Raw genomic sequence first — 25404 nt, 5'->3', positions numbered from 1 at the left:
ATAACATGACACACGAGACAAAGGACATTAAGTGAGTAGCAGCATTAGTAAATATTTTGTAACATTTTGAATAATTTTTTTTTTTTTGCCATTACTTACATCATGTAGAGTGTAGGCTGATGTGTAAACTCCATGAGCAATGAGCGTGTTAATGCCTACAGACATGACATTTCAATAACACACACCGAATTCTTACTACAAATACAATTAAAAAAAAAAAAATGTTACAGAACAAAATGTGATTGGCCTTTTGTTTTTATTAAAAGATTGCAATGGCGTAGATGGCTGTATTTGATATTAGATGGAAAGTTGAAACTTTGGAAGCTGGTCCGTTTGAGCAGAGGGTACAGATGAGGAGGTGATACTGTAGAGCTGGACAGAATAAAGAACTAAAGCTGCTGCTGTGACACTGAATTTAGCGGAGAATCCCACTGCTTCGCTATTAGCAGGTAGTCAAACGGCATTGTGGGTAACATAGGAACACTTTAATAAACGTACAAATAAAGCAAAATATCAATGAAAGAATAAAAACCCTCAGAGTTTCATTAGAAAATAAATCTTGGATGCTGTTGAAAAACACATGTTAATTATAAAGTATGCAAATCGTTCGGGGTGGATGTTTCCTTTAAGGTTTAGCACACACTATATGGGCTTTGGTGCTTTGTAGCATCTCTAAGTGCACAAGCAGAGGATTTTGGCAAACGTCTATGACTTTACTTCATTTTTTTGGCTCCCATATTGCCTTGATTCTCGCTCTTGTGCTATTAATCAGTCAGTGAGGTGATAGAATAGTACTCTTAGCAGACTGTGCTGATCTCCTGAAACTTTACTTCTGAAATGGGTAGGAGATGGATATTTGCTTTTCAAAATGAGGTTATAGCACTTACCCATGATATCCTTCACTCCTATGCACTTTATTCGTTTTATGATCTCGCATACCTGAAACAGGAGAATGTGCACAAGAGACAGAAAGAACCATCAGTACACTCCTCAAATAATTCTGTCCAACGCTCGTATTGGATTTTTTCGTACAGTGTGTGTGGTACAATCATGATGCTGTTCTTTTAATGGCACTCCAGTAAGAAAGCACAGAAATGGTTGGACTGATACTCACGATTGAGGCACGAATTTTACTGTCGAAGAAGGAATCTCTATCTGACAGATCAAACCTGTGAAGAGAGATGGAATATTAATGGAAACGTTTTATTCAGATTGCAATCTTGCATTTCATGTTAAACCAATTAAAGGCAGATTACTATAATTGCATCATTCTACATCTGCAACGAAGACCGTCTAAGGCAGCAGCGGATCTTGACCATAGATTTTGGTGAGGCAGGAGGACATTAATAATGACATAGCCTCAAACAAAACAAAGTCATACAACACACCACAGACTAGCAGCTCGTTTTAAGCGTACATTTGATCACTTGTGTTAAATACAATAGGCATGTTTCCTGAAGAGCTAATATTATCAACTGGAGTTAAAATTTTCCAGCCGAACTACATCCCAAAAAGCAAATAAAAGACCTGAGACTAGCCCAAAATTTTGGCCACTGAAGTACATTTTTGCCCCTCAGCCTTTTTGTGGGGAAACAAGGTCACCGTGGTGCGTACGCATTTCTGATGTACAGACATTATCCACACCATAATCCTCCTTTCACTCTCCTAATCTTTCAATATATCTTACTATGGAAATTGACATCATGCATAGACATGCTGTCTGCAATTACACTTTACTTTGTTTGTGTATAAAATTTCATTCTGATTATTTGATAGTAATCAAGGTCTTTAGGGCCACTGAGTATTTTTAAAACCAGCCCAATGTGGTATTAAAAAAATATGGCTCTGGCAACTTGAAATTGTCTATTGAGCGAGCATGGGGCAGCATGAATCCTTCCACAGTGGGTGTCTATTAGAAACTTGTTGCAGTTCCGGTTGTGACCACTAGGTGAAATAATACCTCTATGAAGCTAAATTGACAGTTTCCCCCAGGACTTTGCAACATGTGAACAAATCAATGGAACATTGGCGTATATCTGTCAAAAGAGATAATTAGTATTTCAACAGAATTGAAAATGTATGGAGTTGTGAATGAGGACTAATTCTAAAGATTGATATTTGTTGAAAAGCTCATATATTTGGTGTGGCTCTGCTCCACCTGCCCCTATGGATGAGCATCCACAGCTTTGAGAGAATAATTTACATTTTGATTGCTCAGCAAGTTAGAAATCTTACTTGGCTACAAAGTCACTGCCTCATCATCATTTGAGTTATAGTGGTTTACTCACAAGTGCTGTTTTTCCCTGGAGAATGGATAACATATGTGCTTCTCACTCTGGGGGGACTTCTCCTCGACTTTGGGAGTCAGTGGTGCAGACAATCTTTGGATAAATGCGTTCACTGCTCGTATACCATTACTTCCTTGACTGACTTGATATTTCTAAAAAAATAGCAGAAAAGGACGTTGGTTGGAATATGCTGTGTAACCATTGCTGTCTAATTCTTGTCAATGGGGGAAAATGTGCATACTTTTTTGGTGGGCATCTTGAGCTTCATGAACTCTGCTTCTCGACAGAGAACGTGCCAAGGTGCATGGATCTTCAGGAAGCCCACTTCTGGAATTTTAGCCTGAAACAACAACACAGCAAAAACAAAGTGAACCTTTGCGTTATTTCTATTGCCCTCCTGTGGCCTGTGTGGGAGAACAATTAGGACAATAGCCTTAAACGCGAGATTGGTTCATTTGTGTCTGATGATCTATCAGCACAAGGAAAAAAAGCAAACGAGGACAACTTCTGCAGTGTGCATGAAGGAGAATGGGTTTAGTTATCATTTAGTTATCTCCTGCTGGAGGGTGTGTTATGTAAGATTATCTTCATGCCCCAGTCTTGTTATAACTGCCAGCCCACACATCATGTCTGACCCTGTCTGTACAAACGCAACACTGCATTCTGGCATCTAAAGCATGCGTACCCAACATTTTTGCAGCCAGGAATCCTTAACTGTAAATAAATTTCACACACACACACACACACACACACACACACACACACACACACACACACCCTTCTGAATAGAATTCAATTATTGGAATATTATTCAAAATTCAAGATTTTTTATTTGTCACATACACATGTATGTACAGTATATAACTTCCAGTGAATTGAAAACCTGGCCTACTCCTCTTTAGACTTTTAAATACATTTAAATACTAAATTAGAAAATCAGAAATGAATAAGAAATAAATATACATTAGGCTCATTATTTACGTGTGTAAAATAATATTATGGATATTTTTTTGTTCTAGCCATGGAAGTGTTTTACACCTGAAATTTCAGCTGACAGAACACCTTTGGTGCAAGTTAACATTATTTATAACATGTTGTACACGTTGCACTTTTTATCCATTCATAGATACATTTAATATGGTGGAATGTCGGCAAAACAAGTTAGCACGTATAAACAGAGGTTCCCTCTTTAGGTTAATAAGCACAGCTTCTCATGTTACTGAGGATCCACAAAGTGCTCCAGACCCACACTGAGAACCAACAGTATAAGACAGTATTCTTACCGACCCGCAGTTAATTAATTTAAATAATATGAACTGTTTTTATTTACAATAATCCTGAAACGAATTCCCTTTTCAGATATAGATAACAACAGACATGAAAGAATAGAGAGAGAGAGAGAGAGAGAGAGAGAGAGAGAGAGAGAGAAGCAGTATTATAATCATTCTGCATATCAAGTTTGGGCATTAGCTTCAACGTGTACTTAGTCTACAAACTAATCATGTTACATAGTCAATTATATTGTACGCTAACTGTTCACAATTTATCCAGCGCTGTCATTCCTGGATAATTGCTAGCATTAATGGAGGCTAATTTAGTGTCATCTGAAGCTTGTTTGTGCTGTATAAACAAGCATGACATATCAAGTAAAAATACAGGCAATGGTAATAAAGCTCAAGTGAAACACAAATCTGAATTCTTTTCGAAAGGTCACCTTAGAGGTTAAGAAAATAAGATGAGCAAGTTTGACTGGAAAGAGGCATAATGTACTAATTTAATGAACTTTAGAGCGATCATTTGTGGCAGTTGGATTTATGGATATAGCCTTTGCTACACAGTATCCTGTATGAGAGGCTACTGTGAGAGAAACTAGTGGAAACTAATATTACACTCTTGGAAACAATACGATTCTTCAAGGGCTTTTAGCTGCCAGGAAAACACTCCTGTGGTGTCCCACATGTCACTTAACCTTTAAAGTTTCCCCCAGAAGGGCAAGCCAATAGACCTTGCAGTTACAGGAAAATAATCAATGACAGCATCATGTGACATCATATTTTTTATCCAAAAACAAGACATCCCGAAAGTGTTTTGTACCTCATTTCTCGCAGCATGCATTTAATTTTTTTTTTTTTTTTTTTAAAGAATCACACTTTTTATCCATATATTTCCATCTGATGTTGTGGATTGTCAGTGAAACGTGACAGTTAACAGCTGCTACAACTCACTTTATAACAGCTGTAAACAGTTGTTCTCTGACCAGCCTCTCTTTTGTTTTTTTAAGACAAAAAGAATGGAGAAATAATATATATTAAAGAAATCATGAAGAGTCTCCATTCAGGAGATTTTCATATGCTTGAAAACTTGATAGTACAGCTTCATCTCCAATGTTTACAAAGCTCTGACACTGGAGACTCCTTCAAAAAGGGTAAATAATCATCTCATGATAGAAAACGTCACTATATCAACAATTACACATTTTAAAATCGTTTTTATGTAGAGCATCGACCATACAAGTCATCGTGCAAGATGCTATTATAGAAGTGATACTTCATTAGAATGTGTACATTAATATAAACCTTGGAGCCGGACCTACTACCAGAACTGCTGTTATAGAAAATTCATCAACACCCTCTAGCTAATCAGAACTGAGCATTCAACAGTGCTGTGATATTAGAGGAACATTGTTAAACAATGAATACTTTCTACCATAGCATCATGTCTAAACAGTGGGAGTTCCAAGTTAAGGGGAAAAAATCTTGAGCAGAATATAACGTATACTCACATCTTCCTCCTTCTCCAGCTCAAGTCCCATGTCCATAAGCTTCTGTTCAAACTCCTCTCTGTGGATGTGCGCATTACTGGCGCTCTCGAGGTCGTGCTTGATGGATTCGGCCCTTTTCTGTTTCCCCATGCAGCACAGGCCATTTTTCAAGCCCTTGAAGGTGCTAGAGGAGTGGTGGCGGGTGCGCTGGAAGCTTTCTGCATTGTAGGTTAGGATGTAATCGATGCGCCTCTGGCCGTCCTGGAAATACGGCCCTAGGTTGGAGTGCTGAGGCACCTTGTTCGAACTTTGACTGTTCAGAAGCTGTGGGCAGAAAGAAAGAAAACGAGGCTGGGTGAGGGAGCATGCGTCAGATATTTTTCAATATGGACATACCCAGGTCAAATTAAAAGGAGTCGTTTGTAATATTCACAAATGCAATGAAAACATTGGCAAACCTTTACCTTTCCCAAACTGACCCCTCTCCTTCTGTTAAATCTACTGTATGTGTAGCTTGTGAGGTTGCTTTTTAAGGAAAAGTGGCAAAACTAAACAGCTCCCTTCCAACTGGGTGCGAAAGTCATTTCTGAGCTGTGAAAATAGTAACAGAAGCCTGAAATGCGAATAACCCACTAGTTAACGTTCACCACTACATGACGAAAAAAAAACAATAAATGTCATAAATGACAGCTAACAACTTGGATTACTTTCACATGCTTCCTCCAAGACACGTGAAGACAACCATTACATCTTTTCGAACTGCTGCTCATGCTACATCACGGGGCAGCGTAACACACTCAGAGAAATGCGCTACCAACTTCTGCATACATGAGCTGACAGACACACACAGTTGGCTAGTGTCGCTGTGATTCAATATGTTTACATGGACAACAATAATCCAATATTAAACCAATTAAGACGATACTCTGATTAAGAAACTAGCATGTAAACAGCGCTTATTGATGACCTTAATCCGACTAAAGTCATGCTCGAAGTAAAAACAAATCGAATTAAGACATGTGGAGTATTCCTGTTTTAGTCGCATTATTGACGTGCATTATAAACATTTAAACAGCTTAATCACACTATTAACGTCGTGTGGGAGTTTTCATTTAGCGACAGGACATGTACACACACGGCAGTGCTCGTCTGTTTGACGGCAAACAAGAGCACGGCTGCGTCCCAAACCGCGTACTTACCTACTATATAGTAGAACAAATACACGTATTTTGTTAATTATGCGGTTTGGAACACAGCCCAACACAGGCTTCAAGCAGTTGTCTATTAGCACATATAGCATGACAAATAATTAACTGCACTTGAAACTTTTGTAAAATTAAAAATGAAAACACCCAAAACTGTATACGGTTCCATAACAAAGACGAACTATATGTCGATACGTGAAATTCTGGAGGGAACGTCGGACGGCGTGGCGTGGGGACGTAATGATGATCTATGTTCTATAACATGTAAAACGGGAACATGAAAGGAATATTCTAAAAGCCACTCATGTAAACACCTTAATCAGAATATTGTCTTATTCAGAATAAGGTCAATAATTAGATTACTGCTGTCCATGTAAACGTAGTCATTGACAGGAGAGAGAGTAACACCATCCCTTCCAGACAGAGTGCATGGGCAAGATTATTCTCTTGGACTCCTGGCCATAAAACCATAATCAGGGATTTGTCCCTGCTACTTCTTTTGACAAATGTTCATTTAAAGTATATATTTGTATTTAAATATTTGATCTTCAAACAAGATAACGCCCTGACTAGAAGTAAACCTATAAAACTCGCAGTCACAGCCAAACACACATTTGAATATGAAACACTTGACTTGGCCTCTAGCTTCAAAAACAATAAAGCTTTTTTACATTGCATACACTTCATATACTGTATTTACTTCTCTCAATAAAGAGTTTGTTTTTTGTCTCAATGATGTGTTCCTTGAAGAGTACATGAGCAAACACTGCTCCAGGCTTGTTGGTTTAAGAGATAAAGACTCCATAGAACAAACCAGACGTTTACTCTCTAAATTGACTGTTTGTTCATCAGGGCTTATTATGGCTCTTATTCATTTAACCACAAACATACAAACCTACAGCGGATATAAAAAGTCTACACACCCTTGTTAAAATGCCAGGTTTTTGTGAAGTAAAAGAATGAAACTAAGAAAAAAATTATAGCTCATCACCTTTAATGTGAAATTGCAGAATACACAAATAAAGTGAAAAACAATCAGAAACTTTTTAGGGGAAAAAAATAAATAAAAAACCTACAATTACCTAGTCGCATAAGTATGCACACTAGAGATGCACCGATGTATCGTCCAATAATCGGTATCGGCCGATAAAGGCGATTTTAGTTTAAAAACATCCGATGATCAGGGCCGATTATATCCTTTCAATAAAAAGAGGGCGGGAAAACACATCGATGTTGTGCTAAAGAAGATGTCTCTTGTGTAAAAAGTGAGTTTGTAAGCTCTGTACTGCTACAATTTTACACCGGAAGTGAGTGGCATTGAAGCGGGAGTTTTCGCGTCTAATTTTATTTTTGCCGAGCTGCTCGAGTTGCTCGCGCTGAATTAAAGGGCCAGTACACTGATGAAAGATTTAAATGAAGAGCGGTTGACAAAAAAGTAGTATATATATATATATATTGCACAGAAAAATATATTTGTAGAGTAGTAAAATTCATATCCAGTTAATGTTAATATATAAAAAAGTGTATATTATATATTACCAGTGTGATGTTCAGTGATGAAGTAGAAATGCTTTTGTTTATGATGAGTGAATGTGAGACTAACAGGAGGTTTTCAATGTTATATGAATTAATAACATTCAATAACTTAATAATCTTACTTTAATCTTCAGAATTGAGTTCATGTGTTAATGTTCATTAGAGTAATGTGTGTTCTGTTGATGAGACCAGTTACTGTGAAACAACTTGTTGAAATGGAGAGAATAAAGTTTTTATTTGCATTTCTTTCAGAATTGTGATATTAATTATTATTCATTTAAAAGAGGGCATAAAAGGCAGAACTATCGGTATCGGTGCATCTCTAATGCACACCCCTAAACTAATACTTTGTTGAAACACCTTTTGATTTTATTACACCACTCAGTGTTTTTGGGTAAGGTTCTATCAGCTTAGCACATCTAGACTTGGCAATATTTTCCCACTCTTTCATGCAAAAACATTCTAGATCTGTCAAATTGATTGTGTGCACCACCCACTTCAGGTCACCCCACAGATTTTTAGTTGGATTCAGGTCTGGACTCTTGCTAGGTCCTTCAAAAATTGCTCTTCTTTTGGTTAAGCCATTCCTTTGTTGATTTGGTTGTATGCTTTGGGTCATTGTCGCGCTGAAAGGTGAAATTCCTTTTCATCTTCAGCTTACTAGGAGACACCTGAAGTTTTTGCAGTAAAATCGACTGGTATTTGTAGCAATTCATGGTTCCTTCCACCTTGATAAAAGCCCCAGTCCACTTTTTTCTCCACTTGTTGTTGATGGCCTTCATGCTGTTCCGTGGTATATCCAATGTTTTGGAAATTCTTCTATACTACTCTCCTACTCGATACCATACATGCTTTGTAAGCTCTCTGCGGACCATGGCTTCGGCAGTCGGATAAAACCAAGAAGATGTGAAGAAAATCCTACAGAAACAGCTGGTCTTTATTTGGGGTTAATCAGAATCATTTCATTGACGACAGCTGTATGCTAATTACTTTCGAACATGAGATTGAAAGCGATTGGCTCATTCCGAACACAGCCACACACCCAATTATAAAAGGGTGCGCACACTTAATGCAACCAGGTTATTGTAACTTTTTCCCCCTAAAATATTTCTGATTGTTTTTCACGTAATTTTTATATGTTGTAATTTCACATTGAGGGTGAATTTTTTTTTGCATGCCACAAAAACCTGCCATTTTAACAAGGGTGTGTAAACATTTATATCCACTGTATGTAAAAAGGGCTAAGGAATATCCTGAATCTACAATAGTTATTTTACAAAAGAGAACCTGTGCACACACAAACATGTCATTAAAAAAATAATAGGTGTATGCTGACGGGTACACGTCCAAGTCAATATTTGTCTCTAACTAGAACGTGAGTTGTCTCACGGCAGCCGAGATCTGTGAAAATGTCACCACATCCAACGGAAGAGAGCTACTCAACGTCCTCTCTCTTCTCCAGATCAGAAGTGTCAGAAAGAAATCACACCACATTATGCGGCAGGTGGAAAAAAAAAAAGCACATGTGGGCAGGAATATAATCAATTGTGGTGTTTAAAAGGCACTCTTTTGCACACGTGCTTTACTTATTTATGATGCTGCCAGAAGATCGACTCCAAACACATTACAGGAAATTGAATTGTATGATTCATCGATGTGCCGTGTTTGTAGGAAGTGTAGAAAGAAGGTGTTAAAAATGCACAAGGTGGCTTGATTTCAGGATTTCAGGAGCTAAAAATCAAGAAATACAAATCTATTCTGGCAAATCTTTCGGGGAGACAAATATCCAATATCTTAAAAGTGTGAATTGTAAAATATAGATGAAAAACAAAAGCTTTCAAATGAAAATTCGTTTCAAATGAAATATTTAGTCAGTGTGTTTCAAAATCCTTTACTTATAGGGAACATGTGGAGATGCATCACCACTCCAGTGATTTAAAAAATAATAATAATAAATTTGCACAAACATGTGCTTTTTCACATTTGCATACATATCTTTTCACTTTTTCATAATACCTTTGCACACTCAGAGGCTGCGCTCCAAACCAACAAACTTTTACCCATCATACCGCACTGCACCGAAGATAATAAGTCAAGTAATAGTAATAATTACTTTCAGAATGTAAAATCATCTAAAAAAATTAATAAATAAATACACCTGTTGTATTTAATTTAATTTTGAACTTCAGCCTAAAACTTAATTCTGGTTTATAGTAACCTACTTAAGCAAAGGAAAGTGGCCAGGTCAACAGAGAGCGATACAAAACAAAACAAAACAAAACAAAATTCGAATGCAAATCCAAAAGGTGTGCCAACTAATATGCAAAAGACGGTGGAAAAAAGAAAATACAAAATGGTGCAACCGAGGACATGTTTGCATACATTACATTACCCAACGAACATGATAGTGCTGCAAAGATTAAACCTACTGACCAGGTGAACCTCTTAAACCTCTTCTTTATGAGCCTTATACGGAAAGACTATTTGTCCTTCTCCCTTCAGGCAGGACTAGGACGACCAGGTTAAAAAACAGCTTATTTCCAGAAGCTGTTAGACTATTAAACTCTGCCACACACCAGAACTGATAAACTGAACGTTTTTTTCATGTCTTTTCCTATACTGCTAATTTCTCAGGTTTTAGTGTGTATATATGTGTGTATGATTGGGGATTTGTGTTTATTTATTTATGAGTGAGTTAGCCGTTATTACTTGTGAGTTGTTTTAGCCGGACCTTTGGTACTTAATTTCGTTCCAGCTCATGTACATGTGTTGGAATGACAATAAAAATCCTTGAATTCTTATATCAAAGACAAAACATTTGTGTTTCATCGTCATTAATGGAGCCTATCCGGGGAATACTGGACGTGAGGTGGGAATACACCTTGTATCACTCAATCACACCTAGGGGCAATTTATCATAGCAAGTCCACCTACTAGCATGTTTTAGGGAGGTGGGAGGAAACCGGAGACCCTGAAGGAAACCCACGCGGACAGAACATGCACAGAATCTCTATAGACAGCTCAGAACTGGCAGCAGAACTTACGAAAATCCAAACCAATAAATAATCGTTCTGCATTAGTTTGCATTGCAAATGGATTGGACGTTCAGCATTCAAAGCAGTGGCAGCACTAAATAAAATGCCAGTTTTCAAAATGAGCAGAGAGAGATTTTACCACCACGAGATTTCACTTACTATAGAATCATCTTCAGCATATCCAATGTCCCCGGTGCTTTTGGAACCCCGTACATTGAATTCTTTGTCCTTTGACGCGACAGAATCGTACGTGTCGTTCCGCCACATTTCGGCCTCCTCTCCCAGCTCAGAGAGCTGTTCCTCTGTGCTGCTCTGAACCAAGCACGTTTCACCTGACAAGAGAAGAAGCGAACACACTAATTTATTAACTAGTATGAGATGTTCCACTAAACCGACATGGAGAGTGCTAATCAGAGACACTGCTGAAGTCATACCAACCTACCAGGCAACGTTTCAATAGAGAAATTGCATGTTCATAGACATTACACTGTGTTGAGACACAAATAATACGTCTTCTCTATATTTATGACAAACATGAGATGACACAAGACCTGAACGTGAATTTCAGAGATTATTTACAAAAGACAAGTTTAAGACGATTGATCACATGCACAAGAGAGGATAATAAGTTTAAAAAAAAAAAAAACATTTGGTACATACTGACTTTGACCTTTTTTGTGTAAAGTTATTGTCAAACTGTAGTTCTGTAGGACATGTAAAATTATATACTACATTCTTACTAACGTCTAAGGCTACAGATTACACAATCTCTGCACATATACTTATTCTAAACCGAATTGATAATGGTTTTCTTGCGAGTATTTGCATTTATACCTCAAACCAAGGCTTAATTGGAAATAATGAGCCTGAATGCTTATTGTTTATTATTTAATTACTATTATTAAGTAAGGAATACAACTCTTTGTGGTGTGCTGTTATATGAAGATGTCCCAAAGCATTTTACTCCTCTTTTACCACAGCAATTTGCCAATGATTACGTATATTTTTTTTTATAAAACAATAAATATATTTTATTGTATATAATATATATATATATATATAATAATATATTACAATAAGTATATTTTACGTATACTTACATTTAACCCTTGTGCGTCAATTAAAAAAAAGTTACACATAGGTCCATAGAGGACAAAAATGTCCATGTCCAAAAACTGTCATAATAATATTATATATTAAAAAAATTTTCCACTTTCACTGACTTTTTGATTTTTTTTTGTTTTTTTTTGTTTACCAGCATCAACATTCCTTCATTTTCTGAATTGTAACCCTTTAAATGCTGGTTTGTTTACATAATGCGGCAGATGTTTGTTTTTTTTTAATGAAAAAAGAAAAATAGTAATTATTTCCATATACTAAATGCTCAGCAGAATTTTTTTTCTTTGATTATTACAGTCTTTGATATGTCAGTGATTAACAACAACAGTAATTTTGATGCGTTCGTATTTTTTATGTAGTGTCAGATTAAAAAAAAAAACAAAAAAAAAACTACCACTCAGGTCCATAAACCACAAAAATGTCTATGTAACAAAAAAAAAAGTCATAAAAAACTTCTATTTTTTTTTACCAGCATCAGTTCTGTTCATAATTACCAAGCATTCATTCATTTTCAGAATTTTAACCCTTTAAACGCCGGTTTCTTTACATAATGCAAAAATCTTCAAAGCTCCATGACCTTCTTTGACTCGTATACATGGGGAGAGATTTGTGATTTCCAGTACAATATCATTTCTTTCTTTCAAACTGTTCACGCACATAAAATGTCCAGTAAACTCATACAAACCACAACTCTGATATCCATACAAACACACCCACACAGTTATAGCTGCATCATTTATTCAGATGGTCTGCAGTGCTCTATAATACAGCAGAATCAAAAAAAGGAAAAACATGAGAAATGAGAAGAAAAAAAAAATGCAATGTTTTGAAACCTTGTCAACAATATAAAAGCCTATTAACACAGAATGCATGATTTTATGCTTAAACATCACGGGGATTAAATATTTCAGATTGAATGGGTTTCATTGGGGACATTTTTGGCAAGGTCTTGAGTGTAACTATTTTGTGTACCTAGTTTAAAATAGATTTATGAACACAAATGAGGGTGAAATATTAAAATTCCAATAAAAATAAACACCTTTAGCAAAATTGATGCTGTTTGCATTAACACAGACAAAATGATTAAAAAAAAAACAATAATGAAAAAGACAAAAATTTCCATAAGGATGCACATGGGTTAATATTGTAGAACGTCCATGAAACAAGTTAACTCCTAACTGCTATAAAACCATTATTCCACCACTAGCCTCTCCTTTTCTCTCTCTTGAAGTTAATAAGATGCAAAACGTAGCAGCAGTCTATCATCTAAGCTACTGAAGGTAATGCTGCCGAGATCAGTAAAGAACTAGAACATAGCACATACTTATTACAAACAAACACAGTATACAATTACTGATTATTCATACGTTTATTCATTCATTCATCTTCAGTAAGCGTTTATCCTGGTCCTGATCCTGAATTTCTCCCGGGATCACAGAGTGTTAGGCAGGAATACATCCTAAACGGGTTGCCAGTCCATATCAGAGGCACCATGCACACACACACATTCACACACTTCTTCTTATTTACTGTAGCCAGTCCACCTACCAGCTTGTTTTATAAGGTGGAGGAAACTGGAGAACCTGTAAAAACCCCACATGGACACTGGGAGAACATGAGAAACTAATGTACAGTGCACAGACTGTAATCCAAGCTCAGGATCAAACCAAGCCACTATGCCGGGAACACTACCTGCTGCACCACTGTGCCTCCGCAGTTCTGATGAATCCATTTTAAAAGCCTTAAACATGACTATTATGATCTCTGAAAGAGATAAATATCATCTTCAATTTCCCTTTCATTATAATTAACCCTTGTCCAATATTATTGAGTGCAATTAAGAGAGGATGTGAGTGGCTTTAAATACTAAGAAGGTTTCTTTAAAATTATGATGATGTTGTCTTAACGTTTCCAAATTTGATCCGAGTGGACTTCTAATCTCCAGTAATGTGCCAGAGTTAAAAGCGCTGCCTTTGGCTAGATCAATGTAAACTAGTAATTCACTCTACTCTCTCAAATTTACAGCTGGAATTAGAAAATCCATTTACAATTGATTTTTGTACTTCGAAATGTGTTTCAACTTAATGCTAGAGTCATTCTTCAGTGCCACAGTACAGTTTTACTTTCTGAAGGAACAAAAGAGCAACCAACAACCAAGCTCTGTCAAATGTCAAGCCAAGCCAAGCCAAGTCAAGTGGGTTTTTATTATGTCATGGAGAGAGTAAAGAATACTATAGACACCTTAGAACAGAGAAATGATTGACAACTGGATGATCCAGCCATGGCAAAGCAATGATTCAGCTCAGTTTGATGGAATGCATTGTTTTTCTCTTACTACATATGGCTACAAATTTGACTCGCTATTACTGTGGAAGGCCCATGTCAAACAAATATGATATATTTACCCAGGACAATGATCTAGCAACAATAAACAGAAATATAAAAACACACACAAAATGCTTGTAGACTTATTAAAGCTGATGTTTGTAGTTTGGAACCTAAAGATCCACGCCAATGGGAAATATAAACAAATGTGTGTGTGTGTGTGTGTGTGTGTGTGTGTGTGTGGTTCATTCAGTAGGTAAATCAAATACCAGGCACAATTAACACAATTAATACGAAAGCAAAACTTAATCTGAAAAAAAGCCCTAAGGTCTATTGTATTATTCATTATTGAATTACTATTATTATGTAAGAAATAAAACACGACTGGGTGCGCCGTTATAGGAAATTTAACAACAATGACATGGTGTGATCCATCCTAATGTCTGACGTGTTTTACTTACATAATACCACAGCAATTTGTCAATTACTTTTTTTTAAAATTGACTGATGAATAACACCTTGTACACTTTAACAATTTATAATTACATTTAATATTATGGAATGTTATAGCTTCACCTGCCTCTGTTTTTTCTCTCTCTTGAATTTAATAAGACAACAACAACAACAACACAGCTTGTCATGAAGTCTTTTTGCATGGCAGAAAAATGTTACTGTCTGTTACAACGTAACACTGGAGTGATATTGGAGACTCCTTCCATGAATGCTAAACAAATATCTAAAAATATCATTTTACTTCAAAATAAAGCATCTAAAACAACGACTCCAAGAGTATATTTGTTTTTGTTATTATTATTTTCTTCTATATTAAATTCTAGGGGTTTTAGGCCACTGTGTAATAATTTCAATGAGGTACACCACTTCAGACTATTAACTAGCAACAGGGGATCAGATGGGCTTTTCATTTCTTCACTATTTGATCTGGATATCCCTGTAATGATTACCATTCAGGGTTGAAGTGGAAAACCCAACAGCGCTCGGAGCGCACATACAGCATAGTACGCCTATGATGGGAAGGGTTGCCAGATTATCTGATTTTAACCCATATCGTCCTCCACTGTAAATAGTACAACCGGTGACTTGTCTTTTAAACGTCTATTTTTTGAATGTTTAAAGCTTACATACAAAGTATTATTATTTATTATTAGGCCTATTTTACAAAACTAAGTCTATTTCTCCTACCCTGCCCTGGTCAGAAAAGCTAGTCTACAAACACGCTTAAAAATAAAAAAGGTTCCAATTATAACTAAAAATCCAATCTGGCAACACTGGTAACGAGGGAATCCCTCAAACTACTGTCTATCGCCTGCGCAAACACTGTGAGGATTTGTGCGCTCTTTGCAGTCACGCGTTGTTCTTTACGCATAGACAGTGACTCGACCAAAAATGCGCCTTTAAATAAAACAAACAAACCAAAAAAACCTGAGCTAATCTCATAACAGTGCTCTGAATGGTTTTGGCAGCAGCTGATTACACTATCAAGACATTATCACGCACTTACAGAACGTACACGCAACAAAAAGCCCGAGTGTTGAATGAATGCTTGGAATGATGAACTAAGACTTGTTTACGCACGAGCACTGTTGGAGAAACTACACCGTAGTTCAACGCTGTGTATGCACACAATTCAGCATTCCTGTCCATGCTTCAGAAAGCGTTGAAAGCCAACATGAATGCAGCACAGATTGCTTAGGTCATGTGCCCTGGGGCGACAACTTCAAACGTGGGTAGGTTATATCCTCCAAAAAAATAAAAAATTAAAAATAAATAAATAAATAAAAAAAATTCAAATACAAATAAAGAGCAGAAACGGCGTGCACTGCGTTGAACTCACCCGAGTGAGCATCTCCACTCTCTCTGGCAGAATTTGCATCACCTTCAGCCTCCATCCAAGCGCACTAGTCAAATATTTCTATTAAAATGAATACAGCGCGTGCTTTTTCGGACTTAATGGAGAGAGCGAGTGAGTGCTTGAGTTAGTGTTTGCCCAATCCTTTGCCAGTCTGCACCATCTGCCACTATCAGAGTGTCACAGGATGCACACACACCGAGGCGGTGGGGAATGGGAATGGATGAGCAAAGCATTGGTCGAGTCTATCCACCCACCAAGTGTGGTTTTACACAACAGAAAAACATCACTTTGGACCACAATGAGCACGCACGAGCGTGAGGATGAAAAGAAAAATCAATACAAAGCACCTCTCTCTCTCTCTCTCTCACACACACACACACCCAACTCGACCTGAAGTAAATCCTACAGCAAGATCTTTCTTTTCTTTTGTGTGGAGATTATTGCTCGCTCGGTTGCATTGAGCCTGTCACAAAGCATCAATCCGAATCTAAAATCTGCAAAACAATGCATGCAATAAATATACGCATCCTATATTCAGAAATGACCGACACTCCATTGATGCACAGAAATCTAAACCACAAATGCGTCTGCGTATGGTCAAACACCAATAATCTGTGATTATTTCAAATGGTTATGTAAGCTGCTTAGTCAGACTGTGTAGTGTGTTGTGTAATGTCTTGGAATTTTTTTTTTTTTTTTTTGCACTGTGCATTGCATTGCACAGCTTATGCACATCTACGATTTGCATTCTGCATTTGTTGTATCGTGCACGCTCAACGTTGCAGCTTTGGATCCCAAATTTCTCCTTGGATCTCAAGTTCAAGCAAGGTATGTTTGAGTTTATTAATATAATTGGCCATAATTTATATAGGCTACTTTTTTTTTTTTTGCATTGTTGCATGTTTGTTTCACCCAAATTTCCCAAAGGGAGCCTCTCTGAGCTTCTTTCTAAAGCAGTGTCTTATACATTTCAAACATTTTCACACATATTTGAATGCATTTAAAAATATATATATATTTTCATGCATCTCAGAAATGCCACATTCCACAAGAGGGAGCTGTACACGAAATTCCCCTTGCTTTTTAAATGCCCAAAACTGGAGAGGTATTTCACCGTCATTTCATTTCAACACCTTTGCTTTTATGTGCAGTTAAATCCCATTTACGTGTTGATTGCTTTGCAGCTCGTGCCATTACAGTTCTGAGCACTCCAGTATTAAACCTGGGCTACACTATCACACTGTAACTCTTTACTATTAGTCTATAGCATACTTGTCTTGTCAAATACACACCTGCGTAAACCTGATGATGAATTAAATGTACAGAATGTCAGAAAAAAAAGCATACATGAGCAAGAAAAAGTGTAATGCAGAATAAGGGGATTTTTCTTACGTGGAGGTTAAAAGGAGGAAAAGGAAGTTTCGACAGGAATCTCCTGGTGTATCCGCGTCGTGTGTCGTGTAACTCTTGAGTATCAGGTGTGTGGGGAAAAAAGAAAAAGAGAAAGCCTACCTGTTGTACAGGTCGCTTAAAACACGCCCTCCTGTTTATTAACGGAAATGCAAAATTGCACTCTGACACCAAACAAGGCTGAATTGTGCACCAGATGTTCAAACGCGCCAGATGTAATGGCTACTTTTGCTTTAAAAAAAAAATGACTCAACGTGAACACACGAAATGAAACCCGAAAAGAAACACCAGACGTAGTTTACAACTTTCAAATCATGTAGAGACTCGTTTAGCCTGCTTAGTGCATACCTCTGGCAGGCTGTGGCTGTGAACTCCTATCCCTGTTTTAGCAACGTGAAAACCTGTGAAAAGATCATGCTGATCCAGACTGAGCATAGAAGCAAGCACAGAAAATGGGTTTGAATTATGCACTATTATTATTATTATTATTATTATTATTATTATCTCTCCACCTCCAATTGATTCGAAAGAATATTTTTAAAATATGACCATATTGGTTGAATGTATTGGGATCATGGTTCTAGTTGATTTAAAAAATAGTTTTAAATAATTGTAAACAAATATTTGCAGGGATGGAAATAAGCATCATAATCATTTCCATAATAAATAGCCTGCATATGGTAGGACTATTTGGTACAAATTTCCCCATAGTCCACCAAAAATGCAGGTTCACTTGGAATGTGAATCCCCCTACAATAATTTCATCCTCCAGCTATAAACAACAACAAAAAATTATTATTATTATTTTTAAAAAGAGTGTTGGTGATGGACAAAGTAATAATAATTTCCAGGATATATAACTTATGTAGGATAGGAATGTTGCATAATTTAAGAAATAAAAAGAGTTTGATTTGTAACAATTTTCTATGTATCTGCATAAATATGACCTAAAACAGTCCTAAAAGTCCTAGAAGATGGTAGAGAAAATGGTTGTCTCTAATTTTCCGAAAAGTTAAACACAGCTAAGTTATATCATCAAGTACTTGCATCAGTTTGAGGATGACGAAAAACACAGTGAGCCGTGAGTAGGAAAAGCAAGGGTTTATTGCTGCTCACCACATGAGATCCGCACAGAGGGACGTCCCAGAGTGATCTGAAAGTCCGCTGAAACGGGGCTCCCTTTTTATACAGTTGAAACACCCCTGGTTTGCCAAAAAATACCATTACATCTGATGTCTGGGTGATGTCCTGTCTGGGTTTTTTTAGATTCTTTTCCAATCCGCTTATTTTTGCCCCAGACTTCTCAAGACCTGTTGAGTTTGCACTTTTAGGTTGCTTTGTTTTTTAAAACCAACTTCTGCTATTTATGGCATCTCTGAGCTGATTTTGAGTGAGGACATTTATCACCTGTGTGCTTTTTCTCCTTTATCATGGGTAAGTGTATGCTTTTTCTGCATTGTCATTAGCATATATACAGTATGATTTAGTAAAATAATCATTAGCCATTATTTTGTTATTCTGATTACTCTGGGTCTGTGTATGAATGAGTTCATGCTCTTGGGTGTGTGTGCTGTGTGTTGCACTTCCTTTTTTTGGTCAGGCCCTAGGCGTTGCTATAATTAGCGGGGAAGTGGTGGTTTGGTGGTTAAGCCTCTAGGTTACTGATCAGAAGGTTGGGGGTTCAAGCCCCAGAACTGCCAAGCTCCCCACTGTTAGGCCCTAAACCCTCTCTGCTCCAGGGGCGCTGTATCATGGCTGACCTTGCACTCTGACCCCAACCTCCTAACATGCTGGGGTATGCAAAGAAAAGAATTTCACTGTGCATATGTATGTGTGAGAAATAAAGACTTGTTATTAACTTTTAAGAGACATTGTCCTATAAGGAAGAGAGCATGACTCTGCTCTTTCCCTTATTCTCAATAAATGCTCATTCTCCATATTTTATTGCCCTTGTGTTTTATTTCTATCAAAAATCTTATCCAACAAAACCCAAATAAACAAATGAGACAAAAATATTATACTTGGTAATTTATTAATTCAGGGAAATGATCCAATATTACATATCTATAAGTGGCAAAAGTATGTGAACCTCTAGGATTAGCAGTTAATTTGAAGGTGAAATTAGAGTCAGGTGTTTTCAATCAGTGGGATGACAATCAAGTATGAATGAGCGCCCTGTTTTATTTAAAGAACAGGGATCTATCAAAGTCTGATCTTCACAACACATGTTTGTGGAAGTGTATCATGGCACGAACAAAGGAGATTTCTGAGTACCTCAGACAAAGAGCTGTTGATTGAAACAGGCTGAAAATGATTAAAAAACATCTCTAAAGAGTTTGGACTCCACCAATCCACAGTCAGACAGATTGTGTACAAATAGAAGAAATTCAAGACCACTGTTACCATTGTTAGAGCAAGATGTGTGATAGTCCATGAGGTCACAAAGGAACCCAGGGTAAATTGTAAGCAACTAAAGGCCTCTGTCACATTGGCTAATGTTAATGTTCATGAGTCCACCATCAGGAGAACACTGAACAACAATGGTGTGCATGGCAGGGTTGCAAGGAGAAAGACACTGCTCTCCAAAAAGAACATTGCTGCACAGCTGCAGTTTGCTAAAGATCACAAGATGGACAAGCCAGAAGTCTACTGGAAAAATATTTTGTGGATGGATGAGACCAAAATAGAATTTTTGGTTTCAGTAAGAAGGGCTGTGTTTGGAGAAACGAAAACACTGCATTCCAGCATAAGAACCTTATCCCATCTGTGAAACATGGTGGTGGCAGTATCATGGTTCGGAGCTGTTGTGCTGCATCTGGGCCAGGATGACTTTCCATTATTGATGGAAAAATGAATTCCGAATTATCCCAGCGATTTCTAAAGGAAAATGTCAGGATATCTGTTCATGAACTGAATCTCAAGAGAGAGTGGTTCATACAGCAAAACAATGACCTTAAGCACACAAGTCATTCTACCAAAGAATAGTTAAAGAAGAATAAAGTTAATGTTTTGGACTGGCCAAGTCAAAGTCCTGACCTTAGTCCAATAGAAATGTTGTGGAAGGAATATAATATATATATATATATATATATATATAAAAAACACACAGACACACGCACAGCTGCAATCAAAATTACAGACTTTCAGCTGTTTGCAATGAACAAATCAAACAAAAGCAATTGAAATAGTTCAGCACAACGAATGCTTCAAGTGGATTCCCCAAATTCAACTGAACATGCAACTTATAATGACTTCTCCAGTTTCAAAATGATTCAACCCTTTCATGGCAAGCATCTTTAGTACTTAGTAGAGCTCAATTTTGCTGTTATGACCTGCTCTAAATGAGATGCATAGCTTCTGGCAGTGTTCCTGAGGAATCTTAGCCCATTTCTCATGAGCAATGGCGTCCAGTTCAGTAATATATTCTTGGGTTTGTGTGCTGCAACCGCCTTCTTCAAATCCCACCAGAGATTTTCTGTGGGGTTCCACTCGGGTGACTGTGATGGCCCTGTAGAATCTTCCAGGACTTCTTCTGCAACCAAGCCTTGGTGGAATTTGAGGTATACTTGGGATCATTGTCCTGTTGGAACGTCCAGTGATTCCCAAGCTTCAGCTTCCTCACAGATGGCATGATGTTTTCTCCTAGGATTTCATGATACTTCAATGAATCCATCTTGCCTTCCACACGCTGCAGGTTTCCAGTGCCAGAGGATGCAAAGCAGCCCCAGAACATCACCGAGCCGCCACCATGATTGACTATGGACATACCGCTGAGTCATCGTGCCGAAAAGTTCCAGTTTTGTTTCATCGCTCCGCAGAATAGAATCCCAAAACTTCTGTGGCTTATTTATATGATTTTTAGCTGAAGTTTCTTGTGCCTTTGGGTCAGTAGTGGTGTAGGTCTTGGAGTTCTGGCATGGAAACCTCCTGTGTTTAGTATGCGCCATACTGTGCTCACTGAAACCTCAGTACTTGTTGCCACCAAGTCTTTCTGCAGATATTTTGCAGTCCCTCAAGGGTTTTTCACAACCTGCCTTCTCAGAAATCTGGTTGCAGCTGTTGATAGCTTCCTTTTTCCATCCCATTCAGGTATTTCATACATTTTCTACCCCTAGCCAGTTCAGGTATTTCATGTGTTCCAGCTCAAGTACACCTGGTACAACTAATGAAGCCCTTAATTAGTTGCATCAGGTGTGCACCTAATTAAGAAAAAACACCGGTTTTGCATATTTGTGCTGTTGTGATTCTATTCAGGGGGTTGAATAATTTTGAAACTGGAGAAATCATTGCATTTTCAGTCGAATTTGGGGAATCCACTTGAAGCATTTGTTGTGTTGAACTATTTAAATTGCTTTTGTTTGATTTGTTCATTGCAAACAGCTGAAAGTCTGTAAATTGACAATGAACCTGATTTGCAATGGGGATTGAATAATTTTGATTGCAACTGTAAATATACACATACATCTATACACTTTTCCAGCCTTTTGTTGCCCTGTCCCACCTTTTTTGAGACATGTTACGACCATCAAATTAAAAATTACCTTATTTTTTCATTAAAATGGTACACTTACTCAGTTTAAACATTTGATATATTTTCTATGTTCTATTGTGAATAACATATTGGTTTATGAGATTTGCAAATCATTGCATCCTGTTTTTATTTACATTTTACACAGTGTCCCAACTTTTTTGGAATTTGGGTTGCACACACACAAAAACAAACGAACAAACAAACACATACATAAATATATAAATAAATAAAAAGCAGCACCACCCATCCACCCATATTTCTTTCACCTGCCACACATAAGGCCATAGATTTCACTGGAATTCAAATGCAGCAACATCACACATCACATGTGCTTTGGGTTGCCAGTGCCAGCTTGAGTAATACTGGTCATGGACTCTCAGATCCCAACTGACTATAAACGTCGGCATTTTTACTAAGGTATTGATTGTGTAGGGACAGATCCCAAACCTGTGCAGGTATGTGTGACACATTAGTGACATGCCTTATCTGGCACATAATACAGACTTTATTAATTACCCAAAGGTTGATTATTCACATACCATAAGGCACTGTGATGCAACATCCTCATTCCCTGTATGCTTGTAGACAGTTGCTAAGATGTGACCACGCCCCCTGACAACGTGTCATTTGAGAACTTACAGTGTCGTGGAATGTTTTGGGTATTGGATATCTTGTATTTTCATGTTTTTTAGCAGTGCATAAATGTTTCCCATAAAATGGCTAATTATAGGCCCGCTTTCATTTTCATACACAGAATATAGGACTCTAAAGCCAGTTTCATGCTATGCGATTTCAGCTTTTTAAGATTACTTGTCCACTGTATGAAATGTTCCAAGTAAAATCTTGGCCAAATTCTATAGCAGACTGTCTAATAACATGTTCTCCATATGATAAAGATCCTCTAATGATAGAGTTAATAAACAGAAATATGTTTCAAAGTCAGACTGAGATAATTAGGATTTTTTTTTGTGTCCATTAATATGATTCGTTTACATCTTGTCATTTTCATTAACATATTAGTAGCTACCTTGCGAGTTTCATCCTCATATCCTATGCCATCCCCCTATTCATGGATTTTAGATGAGCGTCATAGGAGTAGTCACACACTGAGATTTTAAACAAAACTTTGACACTCCCAGAACTCACAATTACACTGCACTGGGTGCTGGTGAACATATCATGCATTCCAAGACTGCCTATCTCAACACATGATCATGTCTGTGAGCAGGCTGAAACATTCTTGGCTCCATTTAACTTGCCCTCAACCCTGACCAGTTTCCTAGTCCCTACTGAACAAAAGCATCGCCACAACATTATGCTGCCAGCATCATGCTTCACTGTGTGGATTAATGTTCTTAAAATGATTGGCAGTTTGGTTTGGTTTCTGCCAAACTTATTGCTTTGTGACAAAGCCAGTTTTTAAAATCTAAATCAGACCATAAAACCTTTTCTACATGTTTGCAGAGTCTCCAATATGCATTTTTAGCATACTCCAAATGCGATTTCATATGACTGACCTCTTTTTATACTACATTCTACTGGTGCAACTGGCTGCTGGTGTATAGTCAGAACATGACACTGCTCACAATGCACAACTTCTGACAGGACCTTCAACAGTTTGAACGACTGCATTTATTGGGCATCGTTTCCTATTTCACATCGTGTGATGCACAAGAAACTTACCATCCAATATACATGACGTTTACATGAACAACAAACTCAGGCCAAAATCATACATTCTGGCTTACAACCTCCGTATGCATGAAGTTTACTCTTCTCCAATTTTGGATATGTTGCTTTAAATTTCCTAAGAATTTGATGTGGCAAATATTCAATCCAATGCCAGACTGTAGAAGGGGGTGGGGCTTCAACTGGTAGTTCTGTATTGCCTTGCAAAATGAATGTAATGCGTAATAAAATGACAGTGGTTTTTGGATTTAACTAGAATATTTGAAAAGATCCTTTCACTTGAGTAGATAAGCTACAAAGTAGAATAAAAAGTCAAAAGTCTGCTTAGGTTTACAAAAAGGACCACGCTCATCAAACATTTCAAGTCGATTTTATTCAGCTCTTAAATACACCAGCAGTGTCATTTGAGGAAGACTAGCATTAACACTTCATCCCACTTCCTACTGATCTTTTTGTATTTAAAACAATAGGGTTCCTCAGTTTTTAACAACTCTTTAAAACATTGACAGTTATCGAACAGGTTTTTGTGTATCTATTCATAACTCCATCCACGATTATTCATCTTAAGAGCTTATGGAAAGCTAAAACTATAGAAGACACATTACATAATCGACACATCCAACAATACTGTCTAAAAATGGCTGATATAGCAAAATGTTAATATGTGCGTTCACTGGTGTGGACTTAAAGAATTTGCACCAAACTCATCTATCAGTAGCTTTATTTGAAAGGCAAATTCACTGCAGGAAGTAGAGTAGATATAATATGCGGTGGATAAAGTCTGTAGTATAGTAGTATTTTAGGTAAAGATTTTTGAAAAGGCTAACAAGCTACATGTGAATGCATAAGTAACACAACGAGGATATCTCGAATGATTTGTGTGTACTAAGTACACACGGTACACAAGCAGAGATTTGTTTGCTATTTATTTGCATTGTGCCTAGGGAGCTGTGACATTGGCCACACCTAGCACACAGGTTTCATGACCTACAAGACGAGACCACTGAAGCAGCACTCCTCAAGGTCTTTGAGGACAAACCAGATTTTCATTTTCAACACACAAAACAGCGTGTTAATAAAGCACACCATACATTATGATCTCTATGCGAAAATGAAATTTAGTTCAAAGTAATGTGATAATGTGATTTAGACAGTTTACAAAGGGCAAACTGTTGTATTGTTTGCTGAAGCCATCTGAGGTTATGGTCTGCTTAGGGAACATATACATCATATACAGGTTCTACACCCTATAGTAGAAGTTGTCCTTCTGTACAAAACACCAACGTTTAGCACAGGAACACAAGTTAGACAAACTTCAGAAGGGTCAATTAAGTCCTAAATTTGTATTGTGCAATAAAAAGCTAATTAAGTTTTTACAAGAAGCATGTGTTCATTTTCTAACTTGGCCTTAGAAAGTAATTATATAGGTTGAGGTTTCAAACTGGTGGAATTTCTCTCTTAGCATTAGATTGATGCTACATATTCATTTATGTTTATAAACCTTCAATAATAATGTGAGGTGGTCTATTTGCCTTGCAGATGACAGAGCACCGGAACCCTTTGGACTAATTAACAGTGCATAATTGTTTGAATATTTTATTGTTTCAATAGTAACAACTCCATCCATCCATCTTC

At 37.2% G+C, this 25404-nt stretch overlaps 1 protein-coding gene across 2 annotated transcripts in view; it reads right to left on the bottom strand.

Moving 5' to 3' along the window:
* ano1a (anoctamin 1, calcium activated chloride channel a) overlaps positions 1-18012 on the bottom strand; it is a 39248-nt gene extending 21236 nt beyond the window's left edge. The window contains exons 1-8 of one of the 2 annotated variants that reach the window (XM_053634653.1): positions 17532-18012; positions 10985-11157; positions 5071-5373; positions 2530-2628; positions 2289-2440; positions 1115-1169; positions 888-939; positions 100-155 (exon numbers count right to left, since the gene is read on the bottom strand). In XM_053634653.1, the coding sequence (XP_053490628.1) occupies positions 100-155; positions 888-939; positions 1115-1169; positions 2289-2440; positions 2530-2628; positions 5071-5373; positions 10985-11092 (825 nt within the window). In that variant the 5' untranslated portion in view covers positions 11093-11157; positions 17532-18012. Of the gene's footprint in view, positions 1-99; positions 156-887; positions 940-1114; positions 1170-2288; positions 2441-2529; positions 2629-5070; positions 5374-10984; positions 11158-16121; positions 16830-17531 lie in introns of those variants that run through there. The other variant, XM_053634652.1, reaches the window with a different exon arrangement.
* Between the last annotated feature and the right edge of the window lie 7392 nt (positions 18013-25404).

This window comes from Ictalurus furcatus, chromosome 10, assembly GCF_023375685.1.
Source record: "Ictalurus furcatus strain D&B chromosome 10, Billie_1.0, whole genome shotgun sequence".
Classification (NCBI taxonomy): domain Eukaryota; kingdom Metazoa; phylum Chordata; class Actinopteri; order Siluriformes; family Ictaluridae; genus Ictalurus; species Ictalurus furcatus.
This window is presented reverse-complemented; position numbering and strand designations above follow the sequence as displayed.